At 47.7% G+C, this 16,258-nt stretch overlaps 1 protein-coding gene and 2 long non-coding RNA genes across 27 annotated transcripts in view; 1 reads left to right on the top strand and 2 right to left on the bottom strand.

The window, feature by feature from the left end:
• BABAM2 (BRISC and BRCA1 A complex member 2) overlaps positions 1-16,258 on the top strand; it is a 456,851-nt gene that overhangs the window by 425,825 nt on the left and 14,768 nt on the right. For 4 of the 25 annotated variants that reach the window (XR_013402895.1, XR_013402894.1, XM_077959845.1 and 1 more), the window contains one exon: positions 2,702-2,773. The exons of 20 other annotated variants lie outside the window; for them this stretch is intronic. Coding sequence is in view for 2 of the 5 variants with exons in the window: in XM_077959845.1 (XP_077815971.1) it covers positions 2,702-2,744 (43 nt within the window). In the remaining 3 variants the exon portion in view is untranslated. Of the gene's footprint in view, positions 1-2,701; positions 2,990-16,258 lie in introns of all 25 variants that reach the window. One more of the 25 variants, XR_013402896.1, reaches the window with a different exon arrangement.
• Positions 1-16,258, bottom strand: part of LOC114671746 (uncharacterized) — a 28,040-nt gene that overhangs the window by 1,355 nt on the left and 10,427 nt on the right. Inside the window, exons 2-3 of the long non-coding RNA XR_013402910.1 lie at positions 1,260-2,586; positions 355-526 (exon numbers count right to left, since the gene is read on the bottom strand). This is a non-coding gene — a long non-coding RNA (uncharacterized LOC114671746). The remainder of the gene's footprint in view (positions 1-354; positions 527-1,259; positions 2,587-16,258) is intronic.
• On the bottom strand, positions 10,553-14,932 carry LOC144333825 (uncharacterized). The gene is made up of 2 exons (XR_013402909.1): positions 12,960-14,932; positions 10,553-12,901 (listed from the first exon to the last, which is right to left on the bottom strand). It is a non-coding gene; the product is annotated as an uncharacterized LOC144333825 (long non-coding RNA).

Below are 16,258 nucleotides of genomic sequence, written 5' to 3'. Positions count from 1 at the left end.
TCTCAGTTCAGGGTTTTAGGCAACTAAAATCAAGGCTTTGTCTGGGGCTGCAATCTCACCCCTGAAGCTTACGCTTCTCCTTCAAGCTCTTTCAGTATGTTGGCAGAGTTCAGTTCCTTGTGGTTGTAGGACTGAGGCCCCTGTTACCTTGCCACCGTCAACTGGAGACCACCCTCAGCAACTAGAGGCTGCGTGCGTCCTCTGCCATGTGGTCCCCTCCATTTTCAAGCCAGTAGTGGTGCATCAGATCCCTCTTATATTTTGAATATCTGCCTTCATGTCTCTTCTGCTAGTCACAGATTTAAAGGCTACCCATCTTAAAGTCATCTGTGCCATATAACAAAACCTGTTTACCAGAATGAAATCCATCATATTCACAATCCTGGGGATTACACAGAGGATGGAGAATCTTGGGGGTCATGTTAGAATTCTGCCTACTACATGGGATAATGTCAGTGAATTGTCCAGCATAAAGTCTAGTATATGGTAAGAATTTGATCATTTTTAGCTATCAGCAGCAACATCCCTAGAGAAAAATAGAGATTTTAAAATTAAAAACAGAGTCAATATTGATACCATCATATGTACCCCAGTAAACAGTCCCTTAACCTCGGTAACTTGGCTAGCTCCCAAAGTTTAAGGCCACCCCATTAATGGACTGTCATCCCCTGTGGTTGTATCTTCTTGGTACCAGCATAACCAGCTGAAAAGTGGAAAAATTCCAACTCCATCCTTGCTTAGTCTACGTAAAACCAAACATTACTTTAAAAAAATAAAAAAAGGCTCACACCTGTAATCCCAACACTTTGGGAGGCTGAGGTGGGCAGATCAGGAGGTCAGGAGATTGAGACCATCCTGGCTAACACAGTGAAACTCCGTCTCTACTAAAAATACAAAAAAATTAGCCAGGCGTGGTGCGGGCACCTGTAGTCCCAGCTACTCGGGAGGCTGAGGCAGGAGAATGGCATGAATCTGGAAGGCGGAGCTTGCAGTGAGCCGAGATCACGCCACTGCACTCCAGCCTGGGCAAACAGAGCGAGACTCCGTCTCAAAAAAATAAATAAATAAATAAATAAATAAATAAAATAGCTTATTAGTCAACACATGGGAGTAATTCATTATGAACCTCCTAAAATCATTTGTTGTTTCCCTTCTTCCCTCAAGGTCACAAAGAGACATTATTTTCTTATTTAAAAACTCATCCAAACCCTCTGAAAGCAGTTCATAATTGCTTATATGTTGCTGTTCACCATGCATACTTCTAAATTTTTTTATCTCGTTATCTTTGCGGAATCACTTTTGCAGGAAAAATTCTTTCAAGAATCTTTTAAAAGTGTACATTCCAGGCTATTTCAATTGTTTTTCATCGTTAATACATTACTTAATATTCCCAAAGACACTGTTTTCTTTGAACTTCTCATTAGCTGCCAATGCTTCAATTTGGTCTCATGCATTAGTCCTCTAAATAAAACAGATTAAAAAGTAGATATTTTCCCCTTGATTGAAGAAAAGAAGGTAGACGTCCCACCCGATGTGCTCTTCATTGACACCGCCTTCCTTGTCTTCTGAGGCCCTGCTGGCCCCCCTGCGACTCCATGGAGCCCAGTGTGGAAATCCCAGTTCATGGTCCTAGGATCCCTGAGGCCTGAGAATTCCTAGGGGACTAGGGTAGAGCTAGAGGAGGGCTGTTCATGAAGAAGTATAAGAGGTTATAATATGAGCCCATTTGTGTGTTTGTCTCGCCAGGAATTAATCACTGCTGTCTTCTTCACTCCTTAAGGTAGCTCCTTAAGGCAGCTCACATGATGCTTTGTCTCTGCTGAGACTTCATTACAGAGTCGGGCTTCTCTCTGCAGCCCCTGTGCCCTGTGAGCTGGCCCGAAGGAGTCTGGGCTGAACCAGCTTTGGAGCCCCAGTAGCAGTGCGCTTCTCATCCAGACACCACTCGCTATTAGGGAAAAACCTGATAGAGACTTTTCAACACTCTCTCTCCCTCATCACTACTCACTCCCCGACCTGTCCCTCCCCTTCATGGCGTACTCCTGGAACTCCCATCTGGTACCCAAGGGTTGGGTGGGGCAGGAGGCAACAAGAAGGTGAGAATCGTGGCTAGCTGGAATTGGTCACCCCCCACATTCCCTCTGCACGTGGGGAACAGCTGCAGAACAGAGCCTGCAGAAGGCAGTGCGCTGGGGTAGGCAAGGGACCAGGACTGGGCTCCCAGGAAGCTCCGCACTACAGACTTCCGTGGCAGAGCCTGCAAGCCCAACTGGTGCTACGATTCGTGGGTTTTCTTTTTTTCTTCTGTTTTGCCCTGAGTTTCCTAGGAATAGTTCCCTTTCAAAAATCCCAACCTCATCTCAGCTGAACTCCCCACAAGAGAGATGAGGGAATTTTCCAGGCCCAGGCCAGCATAGCTTGGGTGATCAGAGCCCCCGAGAAGATAATAAAGTCAGTGCTGGTGAGCGACACAGGAATTGGGGACTGAGGTCACCAAGGCCGTCCATTCCACACGGACTGGGTTCCCGCATGAGCAAGCTCACCCGTCCCTCCTGGGCCTTTTCCTCATGGGGTTTAGAAGTAGAGCTGTGAAGAGAAAAGCAAATCATCTAAATAACATGAAATTATTGGATCCTTGAACTCTCAAAGAGAATCCCTTTGAAAAGTATCTTAAAGGGGTTTGGTTTGTTTTTCCTTACAGAAGAGAGAGCAACAGAGATGGGGAGGAATCAAGCTCTGCCTGACATCCAGGCATCCTCTCCAAATTGCGTAGGTCAGTGAGAACGTGGTATTTATTAGAACCTGACATCTGTTGCAGTGAAATGATAAGCTCCATTAAAAAGCCTGGCCATCAATTACTGCTAATACAGCCCTCATCCCAGAGGAAGCCACTCACCATCCTCTCAGCCTGTGCAGACCAGGCTGCACCAGGCACGGAGTGTTTACAGCGCAGCTGAGCCTCCTGGCTCCCCTGGGGGAGGGGCGGCAGGTAAATCCCTTCTGCAGGTCCCCTCAGGCCATCTCTTCCTAGGCCCTCCATCTGTATTCCTTTGGTTCCCCTGGAAGCTTCTCTGAGAGCTGTTTTAAAGGCTGCACCCCCTGTTCATCCTGCTTTCTCAGTGGAAAACAGTTAGGGCTTTTGTTCTGGCTTCTTCAGTCACACGAGCCAGAAGAAGCTACGCTGAACTCCGCTTACCAGGATAGTCACACAGAAAGAGTAACTGGGCTGGGCGTGGTCGCTCACGCCTGTAATCCCAGTACTTTGGGAGGCCGAGGCAGGTGGATCACCTTAGGTCAGGAGTTCAAGACCAGCCTGGGCTACATGGTGAAACCCCGTCTCTACTAAAAATACAAAAATTAGCCAGGCATGGTGGTGGGCGCCTGTAATCCCAGCTACTCAGGAGACTGAGGCAGGAGAATCACTTGAACCGGGGAGACAGAGCTTGCAGTGAGCCAAGATCATGCCACTGTACTCCTGCCAGGGTGACAGAGCAAGACCCTGTCTCAAAAATAAAAATTAAAAAAAAAAAAAAGAGCAACTGGAAGGTCAGCACATCTTTGTCGGGAAAATTAACTTAGTTGTGCCCTTTCAGGAACAATTGAGTGTTCAGGCTTGGGTTCCAATTACCCCGCCAGCCACTGGGGAAGTGTTTGGGATCGCCAAGGACAGCAACTTCCTTGCTTGTGAGTTAGGGTCACGTATTCTCTTTCCTGGAAAAATAGACAGATGCCCTATAGAGTCAGAAAGGAAAGGGCAGAGGAGCTGGTTTGGGATTTTTCTAATAAACCATAGTAGGAACATACGCTATTAATGGAATCAGAGTTCCTTTTGAACAGTTGGGGGAAGAAACATACAGTAGTCAAGAAAAAGCAAAGGATAATGGCCTGGGAGTCAAGTGACCTGAGTCTCATCTAGGGACCATTATTAATTTCCTGCGCGATCATGGGAAAGACACGTCACCTCTCTGGATTTCAGTACCCTCCTCTGAAAGTACTGGGCTAGTACCCACCTGGTAATCACTAAGCTCTAATATATTTCTGGAATTTTAAGTGAAAATTGTTTAAGGTAGCTGAGCATACTTTTTTATTCATGTTGAGAAACTTCCATCTCTGTTGCCAGAGGTCAGACACAAATTGAAAACATTACTAAATGGAATTAAGTACATCATGTACGTGATACTTTTTTGTACAGCTCATATCTGATATTTATAGAACACTTCAGTTGCAGAACGTGCACACATATGCCCTGAACACACACCCAGTAAAATAATTCTAGATGCAATGCATTTTCAGATGTCAAGTTAAAACAGCTTCTTGGGAATTAGGCTTGACTGTTCAGATGTGTGTGTTAGTTTCTGACAGGTGCCGCCAGGGCTGCTCAGGGCTGTCATGTGTGGAGTCCAGCCAAGGCAGGAGGGCCAAGCCGCTTGTTTCTATCACTTCTCATTAAGGCATGAATTCTAGAAAAAAGGGAAGCATCAAAGAACAATCAGGATTGTCCATTGTGTGCATATCATAATGACAAGCAGAGGCCTTGCTTCTGCAGAAACAAGATTCTGTCTTGTCTTTTGTCAGATCATTCAGCACAAGGGCCACCTGTGAAAATGAACTAGATTCATGCCTTATTAAAGTAGAGGATTTACAGAGGTGAGCAAAAATGGGAGGCAGGTACCATCCAGCTCACTATATACAGAATATGTACGAAGCACTGGAGACTACCACACACACGTACACACATATATTTTGAAGAGCCCCAACTCAAAGCCTACTGATTGCATTTCTGGAATGGTCTATCACTCCTTGAGATTCCATTCTGACAATGAGGCTATCCATGGCATTAACTACTCAGAAGACTGAGTACAACTCAGAATTGCAAAGCAGGAAGTTATATAGTTCTTCTAAAAATCAAAACCAAAATTTAGAAAACTCACTGGGGCAGTTACCTCTACTCCACTGTCCTGCAAAATCCACAACCAACAGCAGAGATAAGTTGGGTGATTAAGCAGGAATGCATCCTAGGAAGCTAAGTGTGACAGTGGGGGCCAGCCACAGAACATGGAACGTGGAAGGAATCTTCGAGATCATGTCGTGCAGCCAGGTCCAAATATGGTAAACGTTAACCATTGTGACAGACATTCAATGAAATAATCGATATAGACCCTTAAGCAGGGCGATTGGCCTAGAGTTGACTTTCAGTTCATCATTTTCATTTCCTAGAAGAATTTGTGCAAGGCATACAGTACCAAGATTAGAACCTTATGCCCCTGATTACTGGTCCAAAGCCCAGCCCAAGCCACCTCTGACCTCCTACCTTTCCCCTCTTTCCTGCTCCCTTGCTCACAGGAACAGCACAGAGCTGTCAAGGGCAGGAGTTTAGCCTGCACCGTGTACCCATCCACCTACCATGGAGTGGCCTGACATGGGCACCTTCTTCCTAGTGGCTCACCCAGGGGGCTGAAGGCCTCTGTGTCCATGGGGAAAACCCAGGGTGTTTGTGAGCAGCAATAGCTCTGCTGAGAGTCTAAAAACCAAGTACTTTTAAGAGAAGGTAACTTGCTCCTGTGGCCAGACTTATTATTAGCATCCATGGGCAAAAGAGAAGAAGGAGTATTGTAATGGAACACGCCGAAGGAAAGGCATCACTGTACTGCTGCCTCCAAAGCAGCAGGGAGGCTGCACATTGAGAAGAGGACAGAAAATTCCAGTGACTCCTATTTTCCCAGACAGACAGAACCTCTGGCACTTAGTCATGCCTAATGGAAAATCGATGCCAAGAAAGCAGAAGTGGAGTGGGGGTGAGCTAGGGTAGTCTGTAATCCAAAGCCACTTCTGAGGAAAAGAAGTGGTTTGTCTCCTTGTGTGCCATGGATGGGCAGGGCCTTGGCCCTCGGAAGAACAGGCTTTACAGCAGCCATGATTGTGAGAATTGGGCAGAACAGTGGTTTCCTCAAGTTGATCCAGAAGCAGCTAGTAAGCCTACAGTCTGTGTGTAGCTGCAGTTAAGTTACTGCTCAATCTCTTCAGCAGATGTGTAAGAGCTCACTGCATACAGAATATGTACAAAGCACTGAAGACTAACACATACACACACATTTTGAAGAGCACTAACTCAAAGCCTGCTGATTGATTTCTGGAATGGTCCATCACTGCTTGAGATTACATTCTGACAATGAGGCTGTCCACGGCATTAACTACTCAGTAGACTGAGTACAGTCCAAATTGCAAAGCGGGAAGCTATGTAGTTCTTCTAACAATCAAAATCAAAATGTAGAAAACCCCAAATTTGCATTATTGATCATTTGGGGGACTGGATAAGCCTTAAACTGTCATTATTCCAGGTATCCAGAAAAGTGAGCATTACAGGAACATGCATATTTTCTCACAATAAACGATGGGACACCCAGTCCCTCCTGATCACCTTATAGACAATAATAATTTTAAAATGTATTGAATAATGACAGTACACCAGCATAGCTCTAAATGCTTCATGTTTTTTAATTTCTGTAATTCTCGTAACAACCCTATGAGCTAGGTACTGCTATCACACCTGTTTCACAGATTATGAAGTTGAGGCCCTGCAAAAGGAAGTGACGTGTTCAAGGTCACAGAGTAACTTAGTGTAGGAACTGAGCATATACCTTGGCTTTCCCAGCTTTTAGGTTGGTTTCGTACTACACCACCTCTTTTCCTCAGATTAATGGTCTGAGTTATCCCAAATTTACCAGGCAGCTAAGCTCAGCTCTCTGTTTAGAACTGCAGGGTTTAGGCTGTTTGCCTTGGTTGACACTCAGGTTTGGCATGCCCCAGTGTGGATTTGTAGTGGCTAACATTGAATTAGATTTTGCCCACATCACTAGCCTAGATCACTTTTCCCATTCATTCATTCAGCAAATGTTTATTGAATTCAAAGTAGGTGTTAGATACGATGTTAAGTGATATGTAAGATACAGTCCCTGCTTTCAGTGAACTAGAGGAAGGATGAGAATTGCACATAGAGTCTTCTCTTTAAGGTGGTGATGTGCAGGGAAAGAGCACTAGGAGTCAAGGAGAAGAGATTATGTCTGTTTCCTGAGACCTAGGAAGCTGAAATTGGAGGCTGGGTAGGATTTGATGTGCAGAGAGGGGAGGACACTCCTCCAGAGGAAACAGAGTGCACAAAGTCCCAGAAGATGGGACGCATGGGGGTTTCGGTAGGTATGCCAGGGTCCGCTGAAGACAAGAGCAGTAGATAAGGCAGGAAAGAAAAGAAAAGAAAAGAGAAAAGAAGGAAGGGAGGGAGGGAGGGAGGAATGAGAGGAGAGGGGAGGGGAGGGGGGAGGGACAGGAGAGAGGAGAGGAGGGGAGGGGAGAGGGGAGGAGGGGAGGGGAGAGGAGAGGAGAGGAGAGGGGAGGGGAGGGGAGGGGAGGGGAGGGGAGGAGAGGAGAGGAGATATTCAGGGTACAGAGAACATGGAGAGGAGAGGAGATATTCAGGGTACAGAGAACATGCCCTCTGGAATCAGACCGGCTGGAATTCAAGTCCTTGTTCAACCACTTTCTAGTAGGGTTGGTTGGTCTGTTTGTTTGTTTGTTTTTAAATCTCTGTGGGCCTTGACTTTCTCACAGAGGATTGTGTTAAATGCTGAAATGATTGTAAAATGTCTGGCATATTGTTGGTGTTCACCATGCTAAAACATTTGATCTTTTTTTTTTCTGTAGGCAATAAGGTATTTCTTTGTGTATGTGGTGTTGTTGTGTTTTTTTGTTTGTTTCTTTCTTTCTTTTTAGAGACAGGGTCTCACTCTGTTGCCAGGCTGGAGTACAGTGGTGCAATCATAGCTCACTGCAGACTTGAACTCCTGGGCTCAAGCGATCCTCCCACCTCAGCCTCCCAAGTAACCAGGGTTGCAGGTCCATACGATAGCACTGGGCTAATTTGTTGTTGGTTTTTTTTTTTAGAGATGGGGTCTCGCTATGTTGCCCAGGCTGGTCTTTAACTCCTGGGCTCAATCAGTCCTCCCATGTCGACCTCACAAAGTGCAGGGATTACAGGCATAAGCAACCTCACCCAGCCAGGTTTTTTGTAAGTTTACAGATTGCATATTGGTATAATGATCTGCTGTGGTGTTGATATGTAAATCATAATAGATCCTCCTTGACCTTGGAAATATTAATAAACACAGTTCAAAACTAAGGGTCATACTCATGGAACACTGTAAAGGAATGTTTGGCTTGGGTTCTTTCACCCCTTCTTTGCCACCTCAATGCCCAGGGCTTTTAGAGATCCCACTCTGGATCTTCAGTTAGAATTGCCAGATTTAGCAATTAAAAATGCAACGTGTACAGGTGCACTTAAATTTCAAGTAAACAACAAATAATTTAGTGTGAGTATGCCCCATGCAGTATTTAGGACATACTTATACTAAAAAGTTGTTTATCTGACATTCAGATTTAACCAGGCATCCTGTATTGAGGGGCAGGTCAGGAATCAGCCGGAACAAACCTGTTCCCCATATTTGGGGAAAGAGGCTCACCTGCCTGCTAGCCTTGTCTCTCAGGTGATAAAGGCTCCACGCAACAGGCTTTGAGCAGGGCCTTCCAAATACTTCCTAGGCAGAGACATCAAATCTGATGGGTCCCACTGTGCATGTTTTGGAGTGGGAGTGGGGGTGGGAGTAGGGGTGGGGATGGAGGTGGGAATGGGGGTGGGGGTGGGAATAGGGGTGGGGTGGGGGTGCAGCAAGGAAGAATGTCTTGCCCCAGCCTTCACATATCCTCAGCCCCCTCTGTCTGGGCAAGAACATGCATCAGCCTTTCCGTCCTCCAACTTAAAGACTTTATGGGGGATTTTCTTTGCTTTCTTCAGAACATTCCCACAGACAATCGGTAGAACGAAGACAGCCTTTGTGGTCTGAGAACGTGTCTCATAGGATACGAGCACATCTCAGGGCAGAGCATCCTCTTCAGGTTTCTTCCAGGAACATCGCTCACAGCGGGAACTTGAGTTGTCCCTTGTGGGGAGGTACGTGTGTGAGTGACTTGACACAGCCATCCACACGTGATGGTAACGACTCAGTGCCCTGTGCCCTGGCAATCTCAGGATCATGATATCAGAGCTAGAAAGATAATCCAGCTGCTTCACTTTAGAAATGAAACAAGGGAGAATTCTGCCCAAGGTCACAGATTTTGAGTCTGAACTCAGGTCTAGGTGTCTGTCTACTACTTTGGGCTCTCCGATAATAGCTCAGGGGATCGGAGAATTCTCAGCACTCTTGTTGGTTGATTTCTGGTCATTTTCACTGGATTACCCGATGAGTATCCCCCAGACCCCCACTTGGCTGCGTGTCCTCCGGCACTGCCATGCTCAGCTTTATGCTTTGACCCTCGTCTCCTAAAAGCGAGCGGCACCACTGCTGCTAGGAGCCAATGGCACTTTCTCTACCAGCCTACTCATGGCTGTCCCCATTAGTGCCTCCTCACTGCTTTCTTTGCCCCACCCTGACCAAGCGTCCTGCAGTTGAGATGGAAAAATCCAATTCAGAGCAGATAGCTTTTCACCTCGGTTTCAGGGGAATAATTCATCCACGTAACATGAGGTAAAAATTAAAACAAAACAGGGCGTAGGTTCAAGCAGAATAGCATCCTTGGGCTTAAGAGTGACTTTGACCTATTCCTCCCAGACTAGAAAATTATCTGGCTGCCAGAGAGTTCTTAGAGGAATCACTTTGTTCAGTGGTGTCACTGGCAAGGTGGTATTAACCTTAAGACCAGCTTTATCTGAACACTGAAGGCAAACCTGACTGTGCAGGCGGGGCCAGCCCACATGGAAGCCCAGGGCAGCGATCATGGGATCTTCCACTCTTTTTATTTTCTTATTCTTGCCACAACCTGTCATGAGACCAAGAAAACTTGTTTTGAAAATGCTTGACAGCCAAAACAACCTGTTCTCAGCCCTGGATGAGAGGGCTTGTCCTCTCTGACCACTTACGTACTGTTAGAGGTTTGACTAGCTGCTGACTGGAAAACATGAATTTGCTGTTTTCTTCTCATATTGTTCACAGACAAGTGCCAGTGACTTTCCAGTTCCTGTTTCCCAGCCTTTTCTTCACCAGAGACATTTTAAGGTTGTGCCTGAGTCTAACTGATGAATGAACAGTAGCAGCATACGCTTAGAGGCTGTGACCGATGGTTAGAGCTCTGCAGGCTCAGCTGGATATGCAGGTTGTCTTTCCAGTCCCATTTGATTTTAACCTGTAGATTTAATCTGTGGATAGATTTTAACTTGTGATTTTCCACCTGCTTTTTGGTCCTCTCTGGTGAAGTTGGACATGTTAGTCAATCTCTCGTTATCCAAGCAGCCATTTTGGCCTCTGCCTTGGTGGCTCTGAGGCTGGCAGTAGTATCTCTGTTCCTCCCAGCAAGCCTTGAAAGTCAGGTCTTGGTCTTGGGTGGACCTCCAAATGGCCCTGTGACTGTGAAGGAGTGACCTCATCTCTTTTCCTCTGTACAAGGAAGGGCTGGACTAGATAATGGATGGGCAAACAACAGCCTGAGGGCAAAGCTAGCCAGCTGCCTGGTTTTATAAATAAAGTTTTATTGCAACACAGCCACACCCATTGATTTACATATCATCTCTGGCTGTTATCACTCCAAGGCCAGAGTTGAATTGTTACAACAGAATACAGGTATGGCCTGCGAAGCTGCAAATATTGATTATCTGGTCCTTTACAGGAAGAGTTTGCTGATCCCTGAGCTAGATGAGCTCTAGGGTTTTCAAATCCAGCATTCTATGGCTCTTGAACTTGAGGCAATTCTTGACTAGGAAGAGGTCCTGGAATAGGGGCTCACTGGAATGGGCCTCTTTCCATCCTGTAGTAGTTAGAAAACAAAGCATGCTTTGAGATTGTTGAACTTTACAAAGGGCGGGGCTTATTTTGCTGTATTTTTACAGAGTTTATTTTGCTGTGTGTCTGTATTTGTTTATTGGTCTAATGGCTCTGCTATGCATGGTGTCCACCAGTTTTGCAGAAAAGATATCCCAGCTGTGTAGGTCTGACTGTATTCAGTGGCATGGTTTGAGGTGGGACACCCATTTGTACTTGCCTGGAAGAGAATGCTGATTCTTCTGCTTGATAAACACGGCAGGAAAGGGAGCCAAATGCTGTCCTGGAGAACCTGTAGGGCTGCCCAAACTCCACCTCACCCCTGGGCTGTGTGTGTTTGCCTTCGTTCCAATGGGATGGAAAAGATTAACTGTAAGCGGTGGGGTAGTGCAGTAGGCTGTGGCCAGGAGAACAAGAATGGGTTCTGAAGATGTCTTTTAAAATGCAAATTAGGAAGGAAGAAATCTTCACTTTCTTCCCCCAAAATCATCCAAACAAGGTTCTACTTTATAGAATTTGCATCCAGTGAAGTTCCCCATACCCATGTTAGTGCACCAGGTGTGTGATAGGGAACCCAACACACAGAACTGAATGGTCTTCTCAGGGTCACCTTGGCCAATAAGAACCTCTGTGCAAACTAAGAAAAGGCTCCCACTTTGGGCCGGTAGAGTTAGCTTTAGGTAAAGAAGAAGCTGTCTATCTGAGCCTCTGTCCCTGGGTGAGCACACAGCTTAGCATGCAGAGCACAGGCTCAATTTCAGCCCCCACTTGCTCTCTTGGCCTGATGCCTTTGTGCGGGGCAGAAGCTGCACGTCCAAAAATGCACAGCCCCCTGCGCCCCTTGTACCTGGCATGTTAGAAGTCTGAGGGGTCCCCTCAGGGGCCTAGCTGGGCAACAACAGGTTAACTCTGCTTGACCTTGGTCTTTGAGGACACAGTGGACTAGGCTAGCCACCAGCACACCTCTTCATCCCTGTGCCCTTCAGCAGCACTGCAAGGCAAGTGTGGCTGGAGTCAGGGCTGACGGATTGGTGCCCCATGCTGCGAGCAGAGAGCTGGTCCTCTGGCCGCAGATGCCATAGGCCCCGCTGTAGGCCAGGTGCTTACGCAGGAGAGCCCAAGGCCTGGCTCCTCCTGCCAGCTTCAGCTCAGCTCAAGGAGTGCACATGATTTTTCCACACGGTTCAACCTCAAAGGCAATACACTTGCAGCACAGGGAAATGTGCTCAGAGGTCCAGAATAGACAGGCTCACGGTGGGGGAACTGACCTCATCCCCGAGACACTGGGTTCCCCGCTGCGCAGTGTGCGCAGTGACGGCATTCCTCGGGACACCCACCCTTGGCAGGGAGTGTTGTCAGAATGGCTTGGAGTAGACTGATGAACTCTGTGGGTGCTGCAGCATTGTGGTCAGATCCGATTTCCACCGCTCAGTTCATGCTGGAAACTGTATTTGGGCCAGCCATATGGGCAAACTTTGAAAGACTCCTGTCCTACCCTTTCAATTCTGCATCTATCAGCGGTTCCCAGCAGCTCAGAGGCTAGAGGAGTGGGAAGAAAGAGGCAGTGAGCTGACAGCAACCCAGGACCAACATCTGCTTCCTGTCCCATTACTTGGTTTTAAGAGCCTACTGGGAACAAGAAGGAATGCAGTTCGTCCCTGTTGTGAGCCCCTGACATGTGCAGGGCACCCTGCTAAGGAACGGTTAGAGTCCGGCGCCCATAGCACTTCTTCTCTGTGACCTAGAAGGATGTGATGGGAAGGTAAAGGACAGTACCTGCATATCAGTGCAGTCACGCACACTGAGAAGGGCAGTGGGAGCCCAGTGAAGTCAACCTGGAAACATCTGTGCACATCAGGGCAGGACCGGAGCCCAGGGCCTGAGAGAAAGAAACTTGACTGCTGGCCAATGTCTCCAATTTCAGAAACTTACTACTCCACGTCGCCGGGCCCACGGTGATGGCCTCACATTTAGCTGCAGCCTGCTGTGGCCAGGCATAGGTTGGCAGCGTCACTCAGTGGGGTGCCTTCTAGTGGAACCTGGGTGCGCCCAGAGCCGTGCCCTTCCTCCTCAGCCTTAGCCCTCAGTGGCTGCAACCTGGGTGCGCCCAGAGCCGTGCCCTTGCTCCTCAGCCTTAGCCCTCAGTGGCTGCAACCTGGGTGCGCCCAGAGCCGTGCCCTTCCTCCTCAGCCTTAGCCCTCAGTGGCTGCAGAAGGCAGGAATACCCTCCAGGGCTAGCAGTGTGCTGTCTTCAGAACACAGGCTTGCAGCTTCCAAGTCCTGTTCTGCCTTTATCATGTGCCTGGCCTTGGGCAAGTTACTCCTCTCCAAGCCTGTTCCTTCATGTATATAGGGGGAGTAGAGTAATGGCATCGATTTCATACACATGATTGTTGCTTGGATTAAAATGAGATTATTTTGAAAGCACATTCTAAACTATAAAATAGCAAGTATCAAGTTAGTTAATTCACTTTGCATACATACCCGTTGGTACCAGACACTAGTTGGACAGTGTCCCCAGGAGATCCAGGCCCTTGTTAATAAGAGCTGTTCAGTAACTGTTTGATGAGTTAACATGAAACAGGAGGTCCTCAGTGTGTGTGTGTCTGTAGCTATGTGATGGCAGTGGAGGGCTGGGCAGGAAGGAAACCAAGGCTTGAGTTCTTACCATGTGCCTGGCACTGTTGCCTCATAACAACTACTGTGGGGTCACTGGAGAGAAACAGAGACTCGGGGACTTTTCCAGACACACAGCTAGTAAGTAATAGATCCACATTTGAATTCAGTTTTCTCTTACTCCAAAATCCACGTTCTTCCCACTTAATCAGATAGGGAATGATTGTCACGTGTTCTCCTTGCCACAGAATGACACCAGGAGGCTCCGTCTCTAACCCATGTTTCTTTTCCCAAGCATCCCCCAGATCTACAATCCAGGCCAAACCCAAGCCAAAAATGCTCACTCCAATTCTAGGCAGATAGGAATCGTGTGAAATCTAAGCAGAATGAGGCCGTGTCACCACTAGCCAAACCTCTTGTTCATACTGCGCAGGTTTTAGGAAAACAACAGCCTTTAATGCATGCTCGAAATTCCTTCCATGGTAAGCCAGTGTGAGAAAAATCTCACCCAAACAATGTGCTCTTGGCAGAGGGAGGGCCGGTGTCTTTTCAGGCAAAAAGCAAACCAGCAGGGACCCAGAAATCACTCTAGGGAGTGTCGGTTTCCCCAGAAGATCTAGCTTTTTAAAAATAAACTTAGCAAAGGATTTCATTTGCCCCTCTGCCCCACCCTTGCCTCTCACTCCTTGGAGAGGAGGAGGATTGTGGAGTTCCTTGCCCTGGGTCAGTTCCCAGCTCAGCATTGATGCTTCCATTTCTCAAGTTTAGCACCAAATATTTATTCTGATAAAGTGGGTTTAGAAAAAGAAAAAAACTAAATGGATTATTGTCTGACTTGGTCTCCAAAAACCAGTCCCTTGCAATTGACAGTGGTTGCATGAACTTAAGAATAATAGATCCTTAGGAAGGAAGGCTGTTCATTCAGTCATTCAACAGAAAATGAGGGTACTTCGGTGTCACTGAGGTGCAGCCCCAGTGAAATGAACTCAGAAGCCTCCAGTGTTTATACCACTGAGACTGGGGCAGAGTAGTCTGTAGTGCTGCATTGAAAGCTCGGCACTCCCCAGTGATGGAGCTTGCGGCTGCCCCTACCACTCAGTTGACAAGTGTCCCTGAACTTCAGTGAAGTATAAGCCACCAAGCTCCGCCCAAGGGTGACCACAGAAATAGACAACTTACGTACCAGAAACTTCAACCAGCAACCCCAGACAGTTATGTAGGATTGCTTCATTCCAGAGAGCAGAGCTGGCACCCGTGGGCAGAAGTTTCGAGGGGACAGATTCCAGTTCCAGAGAGAGATGAACCCTGTAACTCTCAGAGGCGCCTTTAAGCAGCGCGCTCTCCATCATGAAAGGTGTTCTGGCAGCGGCCGAGGATCACCCCCGAGTAGTGCTACTGCCTTGGACAAGATCCTGAGTCTCGCCCAATAGCAAGGTTCTCTGGTTAGCACCAAATGAGTGGCTCAACAATTGATGTTGTGGAGCTTCAGGGGCAGGACAAACAGTCATGGACTGTAGTTGGCGGCCCCAGGCCCCGATGCTTAGGCCAGGCCTTGAGGGTGGGGAGGTGTCAGGTTAGGTGGGAGACCCCCAGCATGTTGCAGGCCCAGGAAAGCACCCCTGACCTGCAGAGTAAAGGGGCTCCCGCTTAGCTGGCTGCCAGCCTCGCAAAGGGGAATTAATTATTGTTTGCGATGCAATTAAAATCCCCCAATGAAAGGCCTTGTATAAATGTAAATTATCATTATTGTCATTAAAGGGGCTAGACGTCTGGCCTGCTGGAGAATGCCCCCACATAGCTCTGAGCAGAAAAGAAAGCCAGCCCAAGGCAGGAAGTTTGCTCCTGTTCTTCCGAAGCAATAGCAGTAAGGAGGGGCAGGCCAGGGAGGGCTTAGCCTGTGGCTGTGAAAGCAGAGCTCCCCACTCTCATCCAGGGTTAGCATGCAGCCCTCTCTGCTCTGGGAGTCAAGCTGTGTGTGCCCGGAGGGCCAGGGCCCTGCCCAAATGCAGCCCCTTAGCCCTGCAGGAACCAGCCCATGACTAGCACAGGAGTGGCCCATGAACGTGTGAATGTTTAGTTGTCTGCTGATTTGAAGGGTGGAAGGAACATGAGCAGGATGGATATTGGCCAGCATTCTTGGGGTCCTAAGTCAGATCTGGAGACAAAGGGGAGATAGACGGCTCAGACCTGTGCAGCACCTCTGATGATGCTTATGGAGGCTCTTGAGGGAACACCTCCAGCAAAGCACCGGGAGAGGTCACTTGTTAAATTACTGCTTCCACTTAAGAAACTGCCTCTGGCTAAAGTGGTTGGATTGATACCAAAGCAGAAATAGTAGTAATGGATAATAGTATATTAGACCGAGCAGTGACCTCGGAAACCATCCCCTCACTTTGCAGATGAGGCATCCCTGGGGTACAGGGAGGTGAAGTGGCTTCTCCAAAGTGGCAGAGCAGAGAAAAGCAGAGCTGGAACCACAGCTCAAGCTCCCCATGCCAAGTCCGCAGTTTGACTGTGCGGGATTGTGACACCTCCGCTGTGACAGCACTTCACAGAGATACTACTCCTCATCAACCCTAGGGAGTTTTAAGATGATCTTTATGTTACAGGAACCTTCGGGGCTTCCTTTGCTCTTCTGGGGCTCATTATTTGGAGAACATTTGTGGTCCCTCACATGTCACCTGGGTGGACTGCATGTACTCTGCTTCTTGCACTTCTTTTCCTTCCCCAGACACTCAGAGTAGCCTTCATTCTTCATTAGGATGCCCCAGCCCTTCCAG

Source organism: Macaca mulatta, chromosome 13 (genome assembly GCF_049350105.2).
Source record: "Macaca mulatta isolate MMU2019108-1 chromosome 13, T2T-MMU8v2.0, whole genome shotgun sequence".
NCBI classification, from domain to species: domain Eukaryota; kingdom Metazoa; phylum Chordata; class Mammalia; order Primates; family Cercopithecidae; genus Macaca; species Macaca mulatta.
The sequence above is the reverse complement of the archived record's forward strand: the minus strand, read 5'-3'. Positions and strand labels throughout refer to the sequence as shown.